Source organism: Rhinolophus ferrumequinum, chromosome 20 (genome assembly GCF_004115265.2).
Source record: "Rhinolophus ferrumequinum isolate MPI-CBG mRhiFer1 chromosome 20, mRhiFer1_v1.p, whole genome shotgun sequence".
NCBI lineage: Eukaryota > Metazoa > Chordata > Mammalia > Chiroptera > Rhinolophidae > Rhinolophus > Rhinolophus ferrumequinum.
The window spans coordinates 50,672,621-50,697,079 of NC_046303.1; the positions used below are offsets into that span (position 1 = coordinate 50,672,621).

Consider the following 24,459-nt stretch of genomic DNA (forward strand, 5'->3'; position numbering starts at 1 on the left):
TAGTCTATATTATATATATAACTGTCTATATTATACACAAACACACCCACACACATAACGTGCTCCATGAAGGCATGTTTACTATATATATAGTCTATATTATGTATGTAACTGTCTATATTATATAGTAGGAGTGCCAAAAAAATGTATACAAGTGGACACTTTGGTCCACGTTGCTCAAGCAGTAGTTCGCCATAATCAGAAGTGTCTGAACGCTGAGAGTAACCACTTTGAGAACCATTTCTAATTGCAGAAGTCAAACATGACCAGTAGTCATCTTTTGTTATCAGTATATATTAATAATTACAATTTTAATCATTTATTTTCCTTTCTTAAAATGTGTATATGGGCGGCTGGTTGGCTCAGTGGTTGGAGCACAGTGCTCATAACACCTAGGTCGCCAGTTCGATTCCCACATGGGCTAGTGAGCTGCGCCCTTCACAACTAGATTGAAAAAAACAACAACTTAACTTGGAGCTGAGCTGCACCCCACAACCAGATTGAAAGCAATGACTTGACATGAAGCTGCTGGGTCCTAGAAAGATACACTGTTCCCCAATAGTCCCCAATTAAAAAAAAAATGTGTATACATTTTTTTGGAACTATCTATATATAACTGTCTATATTACACACACACACACACACCCACACACACACACACACAAAGATACAGAGGGTGCCAAAAAAATGTATTCACATTTTAGGAAAGGAAAAAACTGTATTAATATATACCGATAACAGAAGATGAATACTAGTCTGGGAGTGGCCAGGTGGCTCAGGTGGTTGGAGTGCTGTGCTCCTAACAACGAGGTCGCTGGTTCAATTCCCACATGGGCCAATGAGCTACGCCCTCTACAGCTAGATCTGCGAACAACCGCTCGACCTGGAGATGGGCTGCTGTGAGCGGCCTGCGGCCAGCGGGAGCTGCCATGGCTGCTGTGTGCTGCCGTGAGTGGCCATGAGCACAGGTTGGCGGTCAGCAACTAACTGGCTCAGCCGGGTAGAGCACAAGGCTCATAATACCAACACGGCCAGTGAGCTGTGTCCTCCACAACTAGACTGAGAACAACGGCTTGACTCAGAATTTTGGGGGGAGGGGAGAAAGGGGGAAAAAAAGATGAATACTAGTCATGTTTGACTTCTGCAATTAGATGAGGTGCTCAAAGTGGTTACCATCAGTGCGCAGACACTTCTGATTACAACAAACTACTGCTTGAGCAACGCTGACCAAAGTGTTAACATCACTTAAAATGTATGTCCATCTTTTTGGCACCCCTGGTATATGTAACTTGTGCTCCATGAGGGTACATTTACCACCACATCTTAGAGCCTGAACAGTGCTGAACACATGGCAAGTGCTCAATACTGATTGAATTAATCACTCTATATATCAACTGGAAGCATCATTCTTCATTCTTGACTACTTTCAAACTAGAGTGGCGTTAAAGAAGGCAACTGCCACTGGGGCCTTAATCCTGAGAACCATTTCCTTCCAGTTTGCCAACTTGTTTTCAGAATTAAAGATCCTGCCAGACAGACAAGTGGATAAGGCCATTCCAAGAGGGGAGGTTTAGAGGCAGCAAACAGCATGGCATATTTTGAGGAATAATGGGAATACTAACATCAGAGTGTCTAGAGCACAGCATGAGTGTTGGGAAAAAAAGGTTAAGAATAATAGGAGTTGAGGTTCCAAAGGAAGTTTGGGGGGCAGTTTGAAAGGACGGTGGTAAGACATCCAAATGTTCAGACTATGCTCCATTTAAGGTTTTAAAGCCAAGAAAGAGCACTGTCAGCTTTGTTTTAGAACAGTTTCTGGCAGCAGTACGAAGGAGCAGTGAAAGGGGACTAGTCACACAGGGGTTGTGCAGCTAGCTGGTAGTGTGAGAGCTAACTTAAATTTTTAGGAATTGTGTGAGCCAGTTGACAACACATGTATGTATCTTAAAATTGATCATGGCGAGAGGATTTACACCACGGAAACTAGCACACACTGTAAAATCAGGGCTCTTCCTATTTCCCAGAAAACTGGTTTACCATCACATCCATGGAATAGAGCCACAGAGGCCAGTAAGGTGCTAAGTTAACAGCCCAAGTGACATGATGAAGGCCTAATACAGTGGCACAATGCATGTGAAAGAAGTGACAAATTTGACAAATATTCAAACCCTGAAATGTGCAGGACTTAGAGTCAAGCTCAAAATCGATGATTAGATAGAACAAGAAGTAAAAGATGATTTCCAAGCTCCCTGACTAACTGACAGAGGGAATTCAGCTTTGGATTAATGCAGACCACTAGGCATCTGTGGATAAAGATGAACATGAACATGCCCCTACCTCCGAGGAACTCATCATCTACATGAGGAACAATCACACATCTAACTACTCACATGTAATTAATGATAAGGAACTATCAGAGACAAAGGTTACGGGAGAGAAGTTAAAAAAACTCATTTCACTTCTTCATATGTAGAACCTGTATTACTGGTTTATATGTAGGTTTTTATATGTAGAACTACGAGTGCTTGTTCACTATCAAGGTAGAAATGTCCAGTAGACATCTGGTCCAGTAGTTCTATCGCTTAAGAGAAAGGTAAGGACCACATATATGTACATTTGTGGGCATAGATATTAATTTTGAAACAATGAAAAGAAGACCAGATGACTTAGGAAGAAATTTTAGAATGCACAAAAAAAGGGAAATGGAGAAGATAAGAGTTCAGAAAACACCAAAACTTTGGTGGTAGAAAGAGGGAATGACACCAGTCAATACTGAACACTACGGAGTGTTCAGAGAGAAAGGAAGAGAAACAGGTGAGAACAGCAAAAACCAAAAGGGACAGTGTAAAGAAAGTAAATAGTCAGTAGCATAAAAGATCTTACAAAGATCAAACACATGTTAAATGCTGGCCACCGGATGTGGCATTTGGGACTAAGGATCCTCAAAGACAAAAGTCGTATAATGCTTCTCTTTTATAGTTTTCTCATTCTTATAGGAGGCACCTCAGGAACACCTCACAAATTTCCAAACTATGCATCTGCACACCAACCCTATCCTGTATCATTGGCAGATCCTGACACAGTACATCACCACTACTGATGGAAATGTTTAATTCTTTAGGAATGTGGCAGGGGATGAGTGAGTGAACTATTGAATTAGGGGCAAACTGAAGACAAGCATCTTAAAGAAAATGGAAAAGAACACTTAGAGAATTAGGAATTTTTTCTTCAAAACATGTAACTCACAAGCCACATGAGGAAAAATATTTCAAGGAGTCAAACCCTTTTAACAAGTTCAAGTAAGATAAATATCAAAAAAGTATCCATCTGGTCAGTCCGGTGGCTCAGGCGGTTAGGGCTCAGGCGGTTAGAGCTCCGTGCTCATAACTCTGAAGGCTGCCAGTTCGATTCCAACATGGGCCAGTGGGCTCTCAACCACAAGACTGTTAGTTCAATTCCTCGAGTCCCACAAGGGATGGTGGGCTCTGCCTCCTGCAACTAAGATTGAACCCCTAGAGATGAGAGGCAGCTGAGCTCCCAGATGGCTCAGTTAGTTGGAGTGCGGGCTCTCAACCACAAGGTTGCCCGTTCGACTCCTCGACTCTGCAACTCAGGCAAAGGATGGTGGGCTGCACCCCCTGCAACTAACAACGGTAACTGAACATGGAGCTGAGTTGCACCCTCCACAACTATGATTGAAAGGACAACAACTTGACTTAGAAAAAGTCCTGGAAGTACACACTGTTCCCCAATAAAGTCCTGTTCCTCTTCCCCAATAAAATCTTAACAACAACGAAAAGTCTTTAAAAATAAAAAAGTATCCATTTGATTTCTCCACAAGGAAATCATTTGGAGACCTTGGCAACGCTATTTCAAAGGCATAGAACAAGGGTGACTGGGTCCTTGAGCAGACAGGAAGAAAATCCAAGCACAAGAGGAGGGACTGTCCGCAGGAAGGAGCAGAAACTCCATCTCTGATGTAATCACAAATATGAGAGGAAAAGAGAAGATGGTTGCAGGTTTAGCTTATAGGTTTGATGGCAAGAAATGGAGAAAGCTCACATCTGATGTATTCTCTCCCTCTCTTTCTCTCTAAGGGAAGTTGAAAGTCATTTGTTAAGCTTGAAGGGAAAGGTTTGAAAAGAGTAAAAGAAATTTAAATAATCACTATGGAAGATGGAAAAGAGAACTAACCAGGAAAACACAGAAGGCAGCATTACGGAATATTCACCCTTCAAAAACTCATTATAGTTCTGGAATGAATCCTACTGAAACATATACCCTTGTTTGGCATGTGTTGTTTCTTCCACTTCGTCACCTGGAGAAATTTTATTTACACTTCAAAACCAACTCCTGTGGACTTTCCTGACACTCCCCTAACCACTCCCAGTTATCATCCTCCCCTGTACTACTGTTACACTTTGTACACAATTCCACTGCTACCATTACAACCCTGTATCACAGTGTCTACCTTTATAGCTCTACAAACAAGAGTATCTCTAGTAAATTGGTGAGCTACTTGGGTGGGAATTGCACATACACCAGGAATTCAAAACTTGGTTAAACTGAATTTAAATTAAAATGCAAGGATGCATTAGACAGAGATCTTAACCTAGAGAATCTAACACAATCTAGTTCAGAAAACAGAATCATTAAGTTTTGACAAAAGTATATAAACTATGAGCAGAAGGCAAGTAATTAGACTAAGGGCAATAAAAAAATATAAAACAGTCAGAGAAAACAATTTAGAACTTATTTCATTTGTTTATAACCTACTTTGGTCTACAAATGTGGGCATATGTTTCTCACTGTAATGTTCAATTAAAAAACACTTATTCTGTACCTATGTGTGAGGTAATGTTATTAACACTGTGAAATATAAACAGGGGCTTTACAATGCAGTAGAAAAGATTAACATCAAATTATTTCAATGAGGTAGGACACGATGACAATTCGGGAATAAAATTAAGAACAGATGAGAAGGGCCTGAAAAATCGGGACTTTATTCTGAAGGATAAGAGATTTGGGGCTTGTTCATTGGATTGGTTCAATTTAATATGCTTCTCACAGGTACTATGTTTAGCTTATCTTCTAATTTCTAGCAATTTCTGTCCAAAACTATCAATAAACCTGACTGCTATGTTCAATACATACGGCTAATCCCAGCCTGAAAGAATGCTTCACACCCTCCCCCATGTAAGGTTGTGGATCAAATGCTTTGTAAACAAACGAGCCTGAAAGTGGGGCCAACTGTGCAGTCCAAGAATTTAACGGAAGGGATGTTCCTAACTTTATATAAAAATGAGGCCCTCTTTCACTAAGCGTCTGTCATTTGTTCTAAACCCTACAACTTTCATGGGATCGAACCCTACACCCCTTCGTGAAGAACTGCGGCAGCAGCCAGTGGCTGCCAGGGTGAGTCACTGGGTGCGGGGTCCCAGCACTACTGGGAAGCCGGAGGAGCGTAGAGGGCAGAGCTGAAATGAGGAGCAAACAGAAATCAGGTGTCCCAGGAAACAGGCGAGACCAGCACCCAGACGCCAGGGGGCCGGGCGAAGGGGAGTGGTCAAGTCGAGACCGGAAAAGTTTCTGCAAAGCGTCGGGTTGAGTCCACCACCTGGGCCCAGGTGAGGAGCAGGACAGCCCCCCAATCCCGCGACCCGACCCATCCTGATTCCTTACCGTCCTGCAGAATCTCCCGGACTGTTGCTGCAGCCGCCTCAGAACCCCGAGCCCCATGGCTAGCCACAGCGACACCGCCGTCTCCACCTTCCATGTTGGCAGATGCCGGCTGATGACGTTGGCGGTGAGCCCGCCCCCTCCGCCCAGGCGGTGACGTAAAATCCCGGCGCCGCCAGCTCCGCCCCTCCTGCGGCTCCGGGCCCACCTGGTGAATCGGCTTAATCCGAGGCAGCCGGACGGAACCTGGTTGGAAGCCGCGTGGGTCCTGGAGCAAGCGGGAGCCCAGGGTGCAGCGCACGCGGGAAGCCTACGCCGCGGAGTCGGCGCTTTCCGCCGTCGCCCGCCGCGCCGCTGGGGCTGGTGTCGTTCCCCGGGCCTAAGAGAAAGTGGGCGCGGGCGCCGGAACGTGGCCGCAGCGCTTTTCGCTAAAGCAAGTATTTAACCTAAGAACAAGGGCCTCTCGGTGGAGGCAGGACAGGAAAGCGGGGGTTCCTAGAAGCTTCGCGTGTGGTCTACAAGCACAGCTGGCGGGAGTTAGTAGTTACCCAGCTTTCTCTGTCACACGCCTTGTTTCGCAATCCTGGGGTAAAGGCAGGCGGGAAAGGTTTGAGAAGAAAGTTGCCGGGGTTGAATAGTGGTAATTCGGGAGAGTTACCACTCTCCCGAGGAGGGTCGGTGAAGAAAGAAGAGTGAACCAGGGGAAAAACAAGTGGACTCAATCTCTGACCTCCCTTCCATGAGATCCGGACCTACTTTTCTACTTCTGCTTCTCAGTTTCAGCCACGTGCTATGAGTGATGCCAAACTTTTTCATATTCCAAACTGATGGATTTTCCAGATGTCAACTAACAGTATTGAAGCTATAAAATCGAGTTAGTTTTCTGTCATTTCTGCTGTTACGTCTGCGTTATTCATTCACCTAGATCTCTCCCAAGATAAATACTAATAAATTAACAGGTTAATCACATGTATGCAAGAAGGTGAATTTCAGCATTTCTTAGTAAGAAAAAGGAAACTGTAATACAACTCTTTATGTACACAGGGAGCCATTTTTCCCCAATTCAGAGCTACGTGGTTCTCTTGATTCTGCTAAGTGTATTTCAAGACGGTGCTATAATAGTACTTACCCTGTGCCAAACACTTTTCTAAGTACTTTATAAATCTAAACGAATTTAATACTTATTACAATTTAAGTGAGCAAGTCTCAGGCATTATGCTTTCTCTTTGTCTCAGGTTTTCCCTAATGTGCTTGATCTCAAGCACAGTGTGAACAGGATTGACGGTTTGAAATGGACCTCAGGAATTGCTTTGGACAATGAGCTCAGACTCAGAATAGGTTTCATTATCTGTAATACACAAAGTTTCAAATACTTCCCGAATGTTAATAAGCACTATCTTTGATATATGGGTTGTTTTTCTTTCCTTGTCTTTTCCATTGGAAGATTTTAGAAAAGTTGCATAATATTCATTTATTCGATGAAGAGTTTTGAGCCCCTACTATGCGTACCAGCATGCGTTTAGAAACAAGACTCAATCCATATCTTATCATTAAGGAACTAATAGGTAAGATAGAAACCCATTTGAACATACAGTTGTACCAGGTGCTTTGGAATGTATGGATTTATTTTTTTCCCAGTCTTACCTGCACAGTGAAATCACCTGGAGAGCTTTAAAAATCTCTGATGCCAAGATCCTAAGCCCAGAGATTCACATTTAATTTGGAATATGGTTGGGGAATCCTGATTCTTAAAAGCTCCCCATGTCATTCTAATCTACAACCATGGTTGAGAACTAATGATGTATGCATTCAAAATTACAAGAATGAAGAATCAAATTGTTCTTGCTAAAGTCACTAATGACCTACTTGCCATTGCACACGTCAGTCTTTACCTTGCTTAATTTTTCTGTGATATTTACGATGCTTATCCCCTCCCTCCTTCTTAATATTCTCCCCTCCCTTGATTTTTTAATAATCACTCTTCAGGTTTCTTCTTCCCAGCTCCAGAGCTCATCTCAATCTCCTTTGCATTCTTCTTTTTCTCTTGTACTTAAATGTTGGTGTTTCAAAGGATTTCTTGCAAGATAAGACATTCTTAAGTACTTTGGTTTTAGCTTCAGCTTGTCATCTAAAGGTTAAAGACTCTATAGCTTTTTCTATATAGCTTTTTCCCATATAACCAGTTAAAGGCATCACCATCTGAAAATCCCATGAGCACCTCAACTTCATTGTTCCCAAATGTGATCCCTGCCAAAGCCTATTTCTCCTGGTTCTCTATCTCATTGAGTGGAATTGCCATCCACCCAGTCTCTAAAGCCAAAAGTGCACATATATCCTAGAATTCTTCCTACATAATATGCACTGTCATGAAGTGATTTCCTAAATATCTTGCCTGTTTATTTTTATTTCTAAATAACTCCTAACTATGTTCTCTTATTTCTGTTCTCACTCCCAGAGTCCCAGGTATGACGACACTCATTACACATGGCCTGGTCTACTACAGTGGCCTCCTTGCTGATATTTTGCCAACAGCCCTACCCCCTCCAGTGAAGTCTTTCTAAGTCAGAAATCTGATCATATCGTTTCTCTGTTAAAATTTTTCAGTTACAACTAGTATGCAGGGGAGACATAATACAGCCTATACAAGAATGTCTGGTATGCCCATGGAAGTATGTCGTATGCATGTGTTAGCATGTTTAGAGCATACATAAAATAACCAGCAGAGGAGGAAAACATGGTGAAGAACCAAGGCCATACGATATGAAATCCAAAAAATCTTAACCTGGTGTATAAGGCCCATTATTATCTGGCCTTCTCTCTCTTTCTCGTCCAATTACAACTCAAACAACATAAACTAATGGTTTACTAAAAACATCAAGTACTTTTCAAGCTTCTATGGCTATGGCTTTATACCAGGGGTGCCAAAAAATGTATGCAAGTTGACACTGGTCAACATTGCTCAAGCAGTAGTTCGCCGTAATAAGTGTCTGGATGCTGAGGGTAACCACTTTGAGCACGTCTTGTAATCGCAGAAGTCAAACATGACTTGTATTCATCTTTTGTTATCAGTACATATTGAGTATTACAATTTTAATAGTTTCCTTTCTTAAAATGTGTATACATTTTTTTGGCACCCTCTGTTTGTATTGTTCTCTGTAACTGGACACCCCTCCCATCTATGTATGTGGAGTCAGCTCAAGATTTCCTTCCTCCATTGTTAACTCTCCTCACTTCTCTAGACATTTATTTCCACCAGGGTTAAATTGTGTGTGTGTGTGTGTGTGTGTGCATGTGTGCATGCATAATAGCGCGTTCTATTATATAAGTATGCCTAACTGATAAATTTTTAAGGACATGGGAAATGTATTTCTGTATTTCCAACGTGTAGTAGGAACTTCCATTTGATGAATGAAAAAATGTCCATGCCCTCAAAAACTCACAAAGAGACAGACGTGTTATTATATTCTATAAAAGTAATTGCAAATGCACATGGTAAGAGAAGATTGGGTGTAATGGGTAAATAAGATCAACTCTATCTGGAGTCAGAGAAGACTGTCAGAGTCATCAAGACGGGGGATTAGGAGTGTGTACATAGACTGTGGGGCAATGAAGATGTCTCAGGGTTTAATTAAAGGTACTGGTACCACTTGGTTGATACACTTTTTGCGAATTGGAGAAGTGGAGGAAATGCCAGATTTCTGACTTGAGTGAGTATGGGTTGATGGTGATGGCATAACCAGGAGATGAAATGCAAGAGAATAGAAACAGGTTTGCCTCATGAAAAAGAACTACCTTTTTGCTCTTTACATATGTGGCTTATATTGTTCTAATAAATTTTTATTAAAAAATACGATGCTAATAACTGTCTAAATCTTTAAGTCAGACTAATTGAAAAGTGATTAGTAAAACTAGTTTATCTTATTCCAACTCTACATTCTATCTAAAGAAACTGAAATTTTTGATTTATATTTAGGTATAGTACTTCCAGGATTAACCACATAAAAAATTTCACGTTCAGCAATTCAGCCTTTCTAAAGTTGGCCAATATCTGTTTTTAAGGCCAAAAATTGGGATATGGAAAGCAGCTAACACTATGAAATAGGATTTTAAGTATAGCAACTATAAAATACTATGAACTACCTAGTTTAATCACCTGAACCTCTTTGGGTATAAAAGTGATTTACCGTGCAATTATATAATTATAATTGAAATTTTCATTAAATAATACTTCATTTAAATTTTTGAAAATAATAAAAGCTTTTTTGTTCTTTGATTCAGGTACAAAGAAGAGGATTTGAGACTAAGAATAAACACTAAGCATACCAGTATATCTTTTGAAATGCTAACAACTACTTAAAGTTGTTCAATTAATGCCATTTAACTTTCCTAAATAAAACAAGGTATTTCAAAGTGCCAGACGTACACATTATGATATATGATGTGAGTCCAATCGAACTTTCTGGTTTATCATTGCTGAACGAAGAAACATGGAAAAATTTTAAAGTAACATGAAAAATCATAACACTGTATACTATGAAAAAACCTTGTAGTTTTCCACATCTTGAGCTTTTATTAATTTGAGCAGAAAATGTTACTACAATGAGTTAAGTATAGAATTTGAAACTGTTAGTGTTTCATATGAACAAGCATAATTTGTACAGAACATAAACATTTCCCAGTATGCTAAAAACTATCAGTGACATATAAATAGAGGCAGATTCTGTTGTGTCCTATTTGATACTGTGAAAAGAAGCTAAAAAGATTCCTAAGTCCACAAGTCTGATGAAAAAATATATGTTCTTGGCAATTGAAATGGTTGGAATAGTGGGTCTTCATCTAATAAAAGTAACCTTTCTCTATGCAAACCGTCTTTTTCAGATTTGAAACAAATCTGTATTCATGAAGAAGGACTGCATACAAACCACAATATGTCAGGAAAGGAAAAAAGATCCAATAGAAATGTTTCATTCTGGGAAGCTGATTAAAGTTTGTGCCCCAATGGTTCGATATTCAAAGTAAGTATTGTTAAATGGTTAATAATGATTTCCTTTTAATGCTCTTGACTTTTTTAAAAGTAAGTCTACCTCATCGTGTGGGATCTTCAAACACTTAGCTTGGCGATTGTGCTTTAGGTTTGAGTTCTGGTGTTACTACTTGCCTCGTATGTGGCCCTGAGTAAACAATCTCTCCAAGCTTTACTTTTTGTATCTATAAAAAGAGTAGTGCTTATAAAGATCTAATGGATATTAAATAAATACAAGCATTCATGCACAGGTTTTTGTGTGACTGTAAGTCTTCATTTGTCGAGGACAAACCCCAGGACTGCAATTGCTGGGTTATTTGGTAGTTATATATTGAGTTTTTAAGAAACTGCCAAATTTTTCCAGAGTGGCTGTACTGATTTATGCTCCCACCAACGGCGTATGAGGGATCTGTTTTCTCCTCACCAATTTTTCACAATGTCATTGTTTTTTGTTTTTGTTTTTTTAAGCCATTCCGATGGCTTTACAGTAATATCATTGTTAAACATTGTTAATAAACATTGTCGTTTTGATTTCCATTTCTTTTATGGCTAGTGATACTGAACATCTTTTCATGTGCTTATTTGCCATCTGCATATTGTTGAAAAATGTTTCTTTATGTCTTTTGCTAATATTCTAAATGGATTATTTGTTTTGTACCATTGAGTTGGTTTTCAAAGTTTTTAAATTGTGGTAAAATACACACAACTTAAAACTTGTTATTTTTAACATTTTAAGTGTATAGTTCAGTTGTGTTAAATACATTCACTTTGTTTTACATCTAATCTCTTTTCATCTTGCAAAACTGAAACTATACCCATTAAACAATAACTCCCCAGACCTGGCAACCGCCATTCTACTTTCTCTATGAATTTCACTAGTCTCAGTACTTAATATTATTAAGTGGAATCGTACAGTATTTGTCTTTTTGAAACTGGTTTATTTCACTTAGTATAATGTCCTCAATGTTCATGTTGTATTATATATCAGAATTTCATTTTTAAGGCTGAATAATATTGTATGTATATACCACATTTTGTTTATCAGTTGATGAACACTTGGTTTGCTTCCATCTTTTGGCTATTGCAAGTAATGCTGCTATGAACATGGATATATAAATATCTTTTTGGGACCCTGCTTTTGGGTATATACCCAGAAGTGGAATTACTGGATCATATGACAATTAAATTTTTATTTTTTTTGAGGAACCTCCATGTAGTTTTTCAGAGCGGCTACACCATTTTACATTCCCAGCGGTGCACAAGAGTTCTGAATTCTCAACAGCCCCACTAACACTTGATTTTGTGTTTTATTTTTTATTATAGCCATCCTAATGAATGTGAAGTGGTATCTCACTGTGGTTTTGATTGTATTTCCCTAGTGATATTGAACATGTTTTCATGTGCTTATTGGCTATTTGTATATATTTGCTACTGAGTTTTGAACATTATCTTTTTTTTTTTTTTTTTTTTTAATGAGGGCGCTGCTCACAGTGGCCCATGCGGGGATCCAACCGTCAACCTTGGTGCTACTAGCTCCATGCTCTAACCAACTGAGCTAACCGGCCACCCCTAGTTTTGAGAATTCTCTGTATATTCTGGATACTACTCTTTCCTCAGATTTGTGGTTTGTGACTATTTTCTCCCCGTATGTAGCTGATCTTTCCAACCTCTTAATGACGGTCTTTCGCAAAGCAAAAGATTTTTATTTAGTGATGAAGTCTAATTTATCAGTTTTTTCTTTTGTAAATTGTGCTTTTGGTGTCAAAGGTAAGAAATCTTTGTAGCACTAGATTCTAAAGATTTTTCTCCTATTTTTTTCTCTTAAAGTCTTATAATTTTATGTTTTACATTTAAAGTGATCAATTTTGAGTTAATTTTTGTATGAGTGTGAGGCTTAGGTTGAGGTTCATTTTTTTTTTTTTTTTTTTTTTTGCCTGTGGATGTCTAATTACTTCAGCACCATTTGTTGAAAAGGCTGTCTTTCCACTATTAAATTATTTTGCATCTTCATCAAAAATTAGTTGGGCATGTTTGCATGGCTCTTTATCTGGATTTTCTGTTCTGGTCCATTGATCTGTATGTCTATCCCTCCACCAACACCACACAGTCTTGATCACTATAGCTAGCTTGTAATAAATCTTGAAATCAAATAGACTGAGTTCTCCCACTTTTTCAAAATTGTTTTAGCTATTCTAGTTCATTTGCTGTTCCAAATAAATTGTTGTATGGTCATGACTATATCTGCAAAATATCTTGCTGGAATTTTCATAAGAATTGTATTAAATATGCATGTCAACTTGAAGATAGTTGAATTCCTTACTATGCTGAGTCACCTCACTCATGAATACAGTGTCTCTCCATTTATTTAGATCTTGTTTGATTTGTCAGTGTTGTGTAGTTTTTAGCATACAAGTTCTATGTTTTGTAAGACTTAAACCCAATTATTTCTCTTTTATTTGAGTGATTGTAAATAGTATTATACTTTTAATTTCAGTGACCATGTGTTTATTGCTGGTATATAGAAATAAAATTGATTTTTGTATGTTGATCTTGTATCCTGTGAACTTGTTGGACTCATTGGTTGGGGGGTTGGTAAATACTTTGGGATTATCTATGTACACAATCATGTCATCTGCAAATAGAGACAGATTTTATTTCTTCCTTTCCATCGTATGCATTTTGGTTCTTTTGCATGCCTTATTACACTGACTAGAAGTTCCAGCACTATGTTGAATAAAATGATGATAGCTGACATCTTTGCCTTGTTCTTGATCTAGGGGGAAGTGATCTTTCACTTTAAGTATAATGTTGTAGGATTTTTTTGTGGATGCTCTTTAGCAAGTTGAGAAAGTTCCCTCTATTCCTATTTTGCTGAGAGTTCTTTTTATCATATATGAGTATTGTTTTGTGAAATACTTTTTCTTGATACCATGTTTCTCCAAAAATAAGACCTAGCCAGACAATCAACTCTAATGCGTCTTTTGGAGCAAAAATTAATATAAGTCCTGGTCTTGCTTTAATGTAATATAAGCCCGGGTCTTATCTAACAAAATACCAGGTCTTATATTAACTTTTGCTCCAAAAGATGCATTAGAGCTGATTGTCGGCTAGGTCTTATTTTCGGGGAAACACGATATTTATCATTTGATTTTTTTTTTTTTCTTTAGCCTAGTAACGTAGTAGATTACATTGATTCTGAATGTTGACTTTCTCTTTTAACTGGATATTTTTCTGACACCACTACAGCAAGGAAAGGATGAGAAGGCGCCACCTCATTACTTCTAGCAGGTAGAGGTAGAAGTCCAAGTTCCCCACTGGGTCTCCTTTGACACTGTGAGAGCAGGGGGCTCCTCATTACTGCTCAGCAGGGGTGACAGTTCCAGCTCCCCATGATGGGGTGCCCTGGTAATTGCTGGGCAATCTGGCTCTTCACTAAGCGTGCACTGATCCTACTCTGGGGGGTCAGGGGGGGCGGGGAGTGCCTCTAGGCTCCCCACTCAGTCTTTGCTTGTGGAGGTGGAGCCACAGTTTTTTCTCTGGTGTTTGGCTGAAATAGAGCCATTGTTATCTTTAAAATTTTCTGTCTTACTAGGCTTTCCTTTTCTTGGTCCTTTATTTAGGAAGAGCAGACTTTTCTTGGGGCTGCTTTTGTCTGTCCCTGTTGGTATTTCCAGGTTGCCAGCTTCTTTAGTTCCAAGTCTGGGATATTTGAGGCAAAAAGAAAACCCAAGGAACTCATCATTGTCATTCTTCAGGTCCTGAGGTCACTAGCCTGTCTGCTCTTTTCTCTCTACCTTTCAGAGTTTTCTTATGTTTGTTTTACATATAATATCCAGGGTTTTTAGTTACACTAAGCTGGAGGAATAGGGAAAAGTACATCTCCTCCATTTTCCCATAGGCAGAACTTTCCTCTAATAAATATTTCATATTTAACTAAATTAAATTTGGAAGTACATATGATTGTGTTGATTTCTAAATGCCTAATTCAAGTTTTATACGCTTACAGGTTGGCTTTTAGAACACTAGTAAGAAAATACAGTTGCGATCTGTGCTATACACCAATGATAGTTGCTGCTGATTTTGTCAGATCTATAAAAGCCAGAGACAGTGAATTTACCACAAACCAAGGTATGTGAAACCCAGAGTTTACTGACTTTGTGAAACTTAAAAACTAACAAAACTCACTACCTTGTCTAATGAGACAACTCAATTCAGAGATTTTAAAATCTTTTCATTTGTTTCATGTTTTTAATAAGTCTTTTTACATATGTTTTTACTCAGTGCCTTGTAAACTATGGATGACATACAAAGTATAAGGTCAGCCTTCCTTAGGGCCCCCCATTCTGTCACTAGGACTAGTAGATGAGATTCCTATCTTACTGCCCCCAGTTTTGTCCCATTCCAGGCTATCCTCCAAAGAGCCCAAAGTGATCTTTCTAAAATGTAAGTTTCGTCACATCTCTTAGACCTCTCATTGCCTGAAGCAGTGGTTCCCAAAGTGTGATTCCCCAGGCCAGTAGCATCAGCAGCATCAGGGAACTTGCTAGAAATGGAAAGTCCCAGGCTCCACTCCAGGCCCACTCCATCAGAAACTCTCAGTCTGCGGTCCAGCAATCTCTGTTTCAAAAAGCCCTCCAGATGATTCTGAGCTTGCTAAAGATTGAGAACCACTGGCCAAAAAGAGTAAAATTCTAGCACCTGTGCATAATATGTAACATTCTTCGTGATCTCGCCTCTGAATCCATCTTCTGCAGCTTTATCTTCCATTAGTTTTTCTCCACAACCCCCTGACTTTACTCTTCACAAATACGAAGTTACTTTCAGTCCCTGCAAATGCCCTATTCTCTCACAATTCTCTGCCTGTACTATCCTCTCAGCCACATCTGTCCCCTATATCCCTACCCCTGGCAAATGACAGTTTATGCCTCTTAATCCAGCTCTCACACTTTGTGGCCTAATCACTCTCCACTCATGTCCTTTCTGTGAAGCACAGGCTTTATATTGTACTGAATCCTACTGTGTTATAATTTCTTCTATGTACCTGCCTCTCCCACTCAACTGCGGGCTCCTTGAGGGCTGGAACTATTTCTTACTGATTTGTGTCCTCAGTTTCTAGCTCAGTGTTGAAAATACATTAGACAAATAAATGATTGTTAAATTGACATTCTACAACTCTCTTGAGTTACAAAAGGGAAAGCACCTTACATCCTCAGGAAAAAGCAAATCAGTAGATTTCCATAGAAATCCTGAATCAGTAAAACTAGGATAATACCCAGAAATCTGCACTTAGGCAAACACCCAGTAAATCTCATATAGGTAGTTCTGAAAAAATAAAAAACCTTTAGAAAAATTAAAATACATCTATCCAGAGTTTATAACACTAACCCAAAGATGAAAAAAATATGTCCTTTAAAACCTAGGAAAGCTCTGATACATTTGGCTATATTAAAATTTAAACTTTTACATGTAAGGAAAGAGCACAAATATACTCAAAGGCAAACCAAAACTAGGAAAAAATAAAATATTTTTGATAGTTAATTTCATTGTTTTGTAAAAAATTAAATAAGAAAAAAAGGAACAACTAAATTAAAAATTGTGCATAGAAAATGCAAAGAATTTGGAGAAGGAGCTCACAAGTAAAAATATACACCGTTGGATATACAACATAGGACAAGCTGTGAGAAAACAAGAACTTTCATCCATATTGGTATGTATCTATATTGGTAAACGCTTTTGAAATAAATTTTTGTAATACCTATTAAAATGTTTGATGCCTATCCAGCAGTTACACTCCTAGGAATTTACCTGACAAATGTACTCATAAAAGTAGTCTGTAAGAGTGTCCTCATCACATTATTTGCAAGAGTCACAAATTAAAAACAATCCAGAAGTATGCGATGTGATCCATCCATACAGTGGATATGCCACTAAAAAAATAAAATAGATCTGAGAGTACAGCTCTCATGTACATCAAGTAAAAAAAGAAAAAAGCAGTATGCACAGCAATAAACAGAATGTTTATATTTGTGTAAATTTTACAGGTATATATAAAATTGTCCTGGAGTACAATAAACTAATTCTCACCTTTGTAAACGGGGTCTGTCAAAAGTGTTGTACTTTTCATTTTATCAAATTTTATACTGTTTGGATTTGTACTAAATGTAAGTTCCTTTTAATTTAAAAAGGCATTGATGCTGTCTTGTTTGAACAGATGCTTCTTAGGCTAAAAATAGTTGTTATTTTATCCTGTACAAACATTAGAGTTTGGTATTGTGTGTGTGTGTGTGTTTCTGTGAGTTTTAATGTTGAGCTATTCGTTTTATCAGGTGATTGCCCATTGATTGTTCAGTTTGCTGCTAATGATGCAAGACTTTTATCTGACGCTGCCCGTATAGTCTGTCCTTACGCGAATGGAATAGACATTAACTGTGGTTGCCCTCAGAGGTAAAGCTCACAGCACTTGGAAGAATTTTCAAAAATATTAGGAAAAAACTATGTGAACATTACCAAGAATTAAAAAGTACGGAAAATAGAGTTAAAGCACTTGGCCTCTAATAAGAAGCAAGAAAAAATAAGGAAAGATTATGTAGGAACATACATGCAAAGGTATTTTCTGATGGCTAAAACGGTGTCTAGACCCTTGACAAGTGTTTTGTCTCACCTCACCTCTAGAATGTCTTTAATGTGTGGATCTGCCTTGAACTTCATCCATAGCTAGTTATGTGAGACGCTAATGTTTATAGCAATCCCTAAACTGTGTTTTTACTGCCACATCAGACATACTTGCTCTAGAAACTATGATTCTGTGATTTGGGAGATCACTTATTTTCTCCTAATTGATATTCTTTGTAAGAATGCCTTCTTATAATTACCTTTTCTTTTCTATATCACAGTTGTTTGGTTGATTCTAAACAATGGGGTACTGATAGGCTGTACTTGATATGACAATAATATCCTTACCTTTCTGGCACTGTACTATATTATCTGACTGTAATTCAAAATGTGTCTAAAGAATAAAATCATTTTAAGTACAGGATAATCCACGTCAGATTAGACATTTTGTCTAATTAGGAGAGTTAAAAGCTGTTTAGTGGCGTTGGAATGCTATAAGCCAAAATGATCTCTCTAGTAAGACTAATAAAACTTCTTGTTATGTACAATAAACTTCAAACTTGGAATTCAAAAAATCGGAAATAATTGCAATTAGTTACAAATACTTAAATCTGTTTTGGTTGAATGAATTTTAATTTAATTGTCTTACTTGCCAATGAAAACCATTTACCCTAAGTACTTTTAGATCTGGAAACCAGTTTTCCTAATCTCAAATTGATCCACTTAGAAATGTTGGGTCTATCAATGGTAAACATCTGATTCCATTCCAGATCACTAGATAAATAGATAAGTGTACTTACAGTGCTTTTAGAAATGTATCTTCTCTTTCAGCTATTTACAATTTATTTGTTGTTTTTGCTTTATAAAGATGGGCAATGGCAGAAGGTTATGGAGCTTGCTTAATAAACAAGCCAGAGGTTGTTCAAGATATGGTGAAACAAGTAAGAAATCAAGTGGAAAATCCCAGATTTTCAGTATCTATTAAAATAAGGTAAAAACAATATTTGAATCTATTAACAAGATAGTTCTTTACTTAAGAAATAAGAGAATATTCCTTTTGTCTGGGGCTGTGGGTCTATCTATCCTTAATAAATTTGTAGCTAGTGTATGGAAATGTTGAAACAAGACATTTAATAAATGAACATATACCACAATTTTTATTCATAATCCAGAACAACTTCCTCTTTGTAGTTTTTAACAAATTAAAATATCCCTTTATTATTAAAAACTTTCCCCCAAAAGAAACCATCAACTTTTTCCATGATACTAAGAAATTAATACCAAGAAACATTCATGGTACCAAGAGTGGAAAATAAGAATGGTATTTGCACTAAAATTTCACAATGAAAAGAAAATAAACCAGGAATCGTTTTTTTTTGGTGGCAGATAAAAACGTGTTTCAAGATAAAAGTATTTTCATATTTTCCCACTTGGGGCTGGTATACGTGCAGCAAATATTAGGAAAGTATCTTTTAAGTCATGTGTGACAGTACTTGGATGACTTTGTCAGTTAGGTAAGATAAAAGGCTTTAGGTGACATAAAACTTGTGATGCTATTGTTGCCAATAATGAAATAGCTAAATTTGAAATCATAAATGGGAACTGATCCCTGAGCAAAACCTTACTGATAGTGGCATGTAATGATATTATGATATAGCAAAACTAAATAGATAATGTTTTATATGAAATAGTATTTTATTTAGTTTATTAATGTTATCATTGATTATGTTCTTTAAAATGATGGATATGATTTTGAAATTATAGGATCCATGATGATCTTACAAGAACTGTAGATCTTTGTCGAAAGGCTGAAGCCACGGGAGTTTCCTGGATTACAGTCCATGGAAGAACTGTTGAAGAAAGACATCAGCCTGTTCACTCTGAGGCCATTAAAATAATTAAGGAAAATATGTCTATACCTGTTATTGCTAACGGAGACATAAGAAGCTTAAAAGAAGCAGAAAATGTGTGGCATATTACTGGGACAGATGGTAAGAAATAAGTACTTGAGTTTTATCTTTTAACTAGCAAAAAAAGTGGTGGTAGGAGAATAACATTAATGTCGTTTTCATTACTTTTCTTTAAATTCGAGCCATATTTTCCTGTTGTACTGATTTAAGCTAAGCAGTTTATTAAAATGATGTTAACTCTTCTACTTAGAAATAATAGATTATCTTAAATGGGGTAAATTAAGTCAGTTACTTTTCTGCCACCATCATATCCAGTGAATGACCAGTTAAGAATCTTACAAATAGCCTATTAATAAAGGGAACGCCTAGACTAGAATTGAGAGTTGGTGAACACAAGAGTAGTCATAGGAACCAAGGGAACCTGAAACTGCTATGCAGTTTCCTTATCCCCTGAAATTACTGGCATACCAAGCCCTGTGATACCTATTGCTAGATGGAAGAATGCAGATAAACTTCAAGCAAGTCCAATTTATGATATCCTGGATTTACCCTAAAAAGAAAGCCTGAAGACTAATTAAGTGTAGAAGTATTAATAAAATAAAGAATACTTCATAAAATAAAGAATACTTAAAAAAAAAAGTACATTTAAACTTTCTTGGTTTACAAAAAGAAGTATTAAATTGTTTTATAATTGAATTAAACAGACTAATATAAAGGCATTGTGAAACCTTGTGATGATACTTTATTTTTTAATATTCTCAATTTGTTTCATTGAGTTTAACCTAATAACTGTGAGTTCTTAAAGTGTGGACAAATGTGATATGCTTTAATTTGTAGGTGTGATGGTTGCAAGAGGACTCTTAGCAAACCCAGCCATGTTTGCTGGATATGAGGAAACCCCACTGAAATGCCTCTGGGACTGGGTTGACATTGCTCTTGAACTTGGAACTCCTTATACATGTTTCCATCAACATTTAATGTACATGATGGAAAAGATAACTTCAAAGCAAGAAAAAAAAGTATTTAACGCTTTGTCAAGCACATCAGCAGTCTTAGATTACCTTACAGACCATTATGGGATTTGACTGGACTTCCTAAATTATTTTAATATGTATTTCAACGAAATTGTTTTTAACATTTTTAAATAAAACTTTTTATTTTACTACTAAAAGTATGACTCATAGTATCTGTAAGTTAACGTGAAGTATGTTTTTAATGAAAATAAGTGCAGAGAAGTGACAACAAATGCAAACCTCTGTGAAAAGGAACAAAAAATTCTGTACAGAATTGCACTCAGGGCTTAGATTAAAAGTTCAGATTGGAAAATCAAACTGATACTTCCTAATTCATGAATTACATACCTCAAGTTTTTTGTTTTAAATTGTATGTAGCTGAATTTAATTAGATGTGATGTTTTCTATAATTTAAAACTAAGTTCTATGAAACTCTTTAAATGACATTAAATTTGTTACTTTTCAAGACTTCTAGATCCTTAGAAGATTGAGAGCTTGGTAAATATAACTTCCTAAAATGATAAAATTAATTTCACTCCTCCACATTTTAAGTATAAAAAATTGGTAGGTAATCTGAAGATGATTGTGTATGAAGTATTATTTCATTAGAATAGTAACCAGGTTTTATTTTTAATTAAAAACGTAATTTTCATACCCTGTTTTTGTGATGTTATTTTTATGCCTCCCAGCAGCTGAAAATAATTTTAACTTTAAAATTCCATGTTTGGGGAATGTTACTAAGAGAATTTTGTTATTGGTGAAGTGCCACTACAAGAACTTCTCAAGTTAAAATAAAACAGTTCCATAATTAAGATACTGGTTTATGTTACCAACATGAAAACTGTTATAAAAGGAAACAATTATCTAAAACTGCTTAATTCAAGAGTTTGGGAATGTTAAATGAATCAATTTTAACATAAGTACCGTGTTGCTGTATTTTTTCCTTAGGCATATTCTCTGCTTTCATTTTTCAGTTAATGTATTTTTAAAGATAACTGGCTTTATCATTTGATATCAGTAGTATACAAGCAAATAGGGAGCCATCAGCAAAACTTAGTCATCTTTATGTTTATAAGTTAACTCTGAGGTGAATTACGAGGTCTGACAATTAAGTTCACGAACTCATCCTAGAAAAGGTGCTACATACCTCATTGCTGAATATCTCTACAGTCACCTTTGAAGCACTTCCCTTGGGAAGCTATACACTGATACCAGCATCTAGTTCACTCTTCAAAGCAATTTTGGAACTCTTTTTCTGGAATGGCCATCAGAGCTGTTACCAGATTACCCTTGTCCCGATTGTCATGAAAATGTCTTCCTTTCCATATTTCCTTTATCTTCGGGTAAAGGAAGAAGTCACTGGGGGCCAGATCAGGTGAGTAGGGAGGGTGTTCCAATACAGTTATTTGTTTACTGGCTAAAAACTCCTTCACAAACAGTGTCGTGTGAACTGGTGCATTGTTGTGATGCAAGAGCCATGAATTGTTGGCGAAAAATTCAGATCATTTTCGTCTAACTTTTTCACGCAGCCTTTTCAGCATTTCCAAATACTTAGTAAACTTGGTTAACTGTGCAGTTGGTACAAGTTCATAATGAATAATCCCTCTGATACCAAAAAAGGTTAGCAACATCGTTTTTGACTCTTGATTTGTACTGACAGAACTTTTTTGGTCATGGAGAATTGGCTGACTTCCATTGTGCACTTTGATGCTTTGTGTTAGGGTCATATTGGTACATCCATGTTTCATCACCAGTGGTAACATGGCCCAAAATATCGTCTTGCGTCTCCAAAAGGTCTTGGCAAACTTCGACTCTCTTTTTAAGACCATTTTTGCACACACCTTTCTCATGCCAAGATTTTCAGTTAAGATTTTCCTGTTTATTGATGTTTACTTGGTCTACTATGCTTCTCACAGTCAGCTGATCATTTTGATGCACAATTCAATTATTTTTTTTATTAGTTTCAGGTGTACAAAACAATGTACTAGTTAGACATTTACATCCTTCACAAAGTGATAACCTCCCTCCCCCAATCTACTACCCCTCTGACATCGTATATAGCTGTTACAATTCCATTGACTATTCCCTATGCTGTACTCCATATATTGTGACTACATATATATTATAGTTGACATTCAATATTTTTCAGCTTCAGGTGTACACTGCAGGGATCAGTCGTTTATACCATCCATGAAGTGGTCTCCCAATAAGACAAGTGTCCATCAGATACCCTACCAGATCTTTACAACATTATTGATTATATTCCCCAAACTGTCTTTCGTATCCCCATGGCTGCCTTAAGTGACACATTAGACCAATTGGATTTAATCGGTATTTTTAGAGCATTTCACCCCAAAGCTACAGAATATACGTTCTTCACGAATTTTTACAATGTTTTCGTCAGTTCTGCTCGTTCCTGGCCGCCCTGACCTCTTTTCATCAGTGACGCGTTCTCTCCCCACAGAAATACGTTTAATCCATTTGTATACTGCCGTTTTCTTCATGGCATTATCCCCATAAACTTGGACTAACATGTCCCTGATTTCACGTCCACTCTTGCCAAGTTTAACAAGAAATTTAATGTTTGTTCATTGCTCTAATTCAAGCTCAGACATTCTCACGATGGCACTCAAACACACAACAATAATGAGCACCACTCAGCAAGACACCACCACACATCCACACAAACACAGCTGTGAGACACTGATATACCAAGGTTATGAAACCTTGCCGAGCTGTCTGTACAGTGCTACCAATGTAAGCGCACGGTGGCAAGTTCGCGAACTTAATTGTCAGACTTCGTATATTAGTGTGACGACAACAGCATAATTAGAGTAAGATACTCAGCCTTTCAAAGGGAACAGTGTGGAAGGGCAAGGAGTTCTAAATGGTTTTTCTTAAAACTTCCTTACAGTTAATTTGTTGTCTTTTATATGCAATCAAGTATATTTGTGATAAAAGCATCAACTTAAGTGTTTTCTATATTCTATAAATTAAATCTATTTTTTAAACATTTTATTGGGGAAGGGGAACAGGACTTTATTGAGGAACAGTGTGTACTGCCTGGACTTTTTACAAGTCAAGTTGTCCTTTCAATCTTAGTTATAGAGGGGGCAGCTCAGCTCTAGGTACAGTTGCCCTTGTTAGTTGCAGGGGGCGCAGCCCACCATCGCTTCTGGGAGTCCAACCGGCAACCTTCTGGTTGAGAGCCCTGGCTCCAACCAACTGAGCCATATGTCCACCTGGGAGCTCAGCGGCAGCTCAATGACTTCATTCTAGTTGCAGAGGGCACAGCTTGCTGGCCCATGTGGGAATCCAACTGGCAGCCCAGTTGCCCAGAGCTCGGGCTCTAACCAACTGAGCCACCCATCCCCCCTATTTTCATCATTTTTTTAACGGTCCCAAAATAATTATCTCCAGGAAGATACTTTCCTGTGCATTCCTGGTATGTCAATATTGAAAATATATGTATTTAATAATTTGAGTGTATTCACACAATTTGAAAACCTGGAAAATGGTAATTGAAAGAATTTCCCCTATCCCACATTGTTTTCATTTCCCATCAGTCCCCAAACATCATCCTGAAGTTTTTTTGCTTCTTCCCAGCCAATGGAGAAGAGCAGAAAAACTTACAGAAATAGTATGTTTTGACTACACATTCTACAGTTTTAGAAGAACAAAATGCTGCACAACTAAATGACTACAGTTTATTCGGAGACAATGAAACGTTTCTCCCATAAAACAGACGGAACAGGAAAAAGAATGCGATTCAAACACGTTCACCAAATTTGTATCACCACGTCTAACGCTCCCGCCCTGGGGCCATTCCTTCTGCGAGGACTCCACGCAGCTCTTTCTGAAAACGTCGGTTAATACCATTCCCCTCCCACCCAAACCATACTTTATTTGAAATTTAAAGTCGGCTCTCCTGAAGAAGTTGCGCTTGGTAGCCCCAAGCATCGGGTTTACAAGTCTGAGTCATCCTCTAGCACCAATTAGAAAAAGTCACTGGTAATCGAATTCGCGCCGCCTGCGACCCCGGCAGGGACGGGCACCCTCGGCCGGAGCAGGCAGCTGGGACCTGGAGCCAGCCTGGCTGCGGGTGGGGGTGGGGCACTCTTCCCGCTCCCAGCCCCGCTCCGCTCTCCTCCCCCGTGGCGTCTGACGTCCCGCGCGTCGGCGGTCACGGAACGGCGCCGGGAACGAGGCCGGCGGGAGCGGGGGT

General features: G+C 38.0%; 3 protein-coding genes across 6 annotated transcripts in view; 2 read left to right on the forward strand and 1 right to left on the reverse strand.

Annotated features, from left to right (window-relative positions):
• The window catches only part of COG5 (component of oligomeric golgi complex 5), a 313,532-nt gene extending 307,707 nt beyond the window's left edge, over window positions 1-5,825 (reverse strand). Inside the window, exon 1 of the mRNA XM_033088094.1 lies at window positions 5,680-5,825. Within this exon, the coding sequence (XP_032943985.1) occupies window positions 5,680-5,773 (94 nt within the window). The 5' untranslated portion in view covers window positions 5,774-5,825. The remainder of the gene's footprint in view (window positions 1-5,679) is intronic.
• A 14-nt stretch (window positions 5,826-5,839) lies between these two features.
• On the forward strand, window positions 5,840-20,408 carry DUS4L (dihydrouridine synthase 4 like). Of its 3 annotated transcripts, none has more exons than XM_033088106.1 (7): window positions 5,840-6,109; window positions 10,555-10,691; window positions 14,706-14,827; window positions 17,026-17,143; window positions 18,180-18,302; window positions 19,076-19,302; window positions 20,059-20,407. In XM_033088106.1, the coding sequence occupies exons 2-7, from the start codon at window positions 10,576-10,578 to the stop codon at window positions 20,304-20,306; spliced, it is 954 nt and encodes a 317-aa protein (XP_032943997.1). In that variant the 5' UTR covers window positions 5,840-6,109; window positions 10,555-10,575; the 3' UTR covers window positions 20,307-20,407. The 3 variants fall into 3 exon arrangements, with proteins under 3 accessions (XP_032943997.1, XP_032943998.1, XP_032943996.1); XM_033088107.1 differs by lacking the exon at window positions 5,840-6,109 and adding an exon at window positions 9,955-10,076 and having other exon boundaries at window positions 20,059-20,408; XM_033088105.1 differs by lacking the exon at window positions 5,840-6,109 and adding an exon at window positions 9,959-10,116 and having other exon boundaries at window positions 20,059-20,408.
• A 3,694-nt stretch (window positions 20,409-24,102) lies between these two features.
• LOC117012155 (B-cell receptor-associated protein 29) overlaps window positions 24,103-24,459 on the forward strand; it is a 51,236-nt gene continuing 50,879 nt past the window's right edge. Inside the window, exon 1 of one of the 2 annotated variants that reach the window (XM_033088111.1) lies at window positions 24,103-24,457. The gene's annotated coding sequence lies outside the window, so the exon portion shown is untranslated. The remainder of the gene's footprint in view (window positions 24,458-24,459) is intronic. The other variant, XM_033088108.1, reaches the window with a different exon arrangement.

Excerpts from the sequence above, each read along its gene's own strand:
- DUS4L (XM_033088106.1), top strand. The coding sequence starts at position 10,576 with ATGAAGAAGGACTGCATACAAACCACAATATGTCAGGAAAGGAAAAAA. Across the intron at positions 17,144-18,179 it reads AACTGTGGTTGCCCTCAGAG|ATGGGCAATGGCAGAAGGTT; the intron begins GTAAAGCTCACA and ends TGCTTTATAAAG. Across the intron at positions 19,303-20,058 it reads GCATATTACTGGGACAGATG|GTGTGATGGTTGCAAGAGGA; the intron begins GTAAGAAATAAG and ends TTTAATTTGTAG.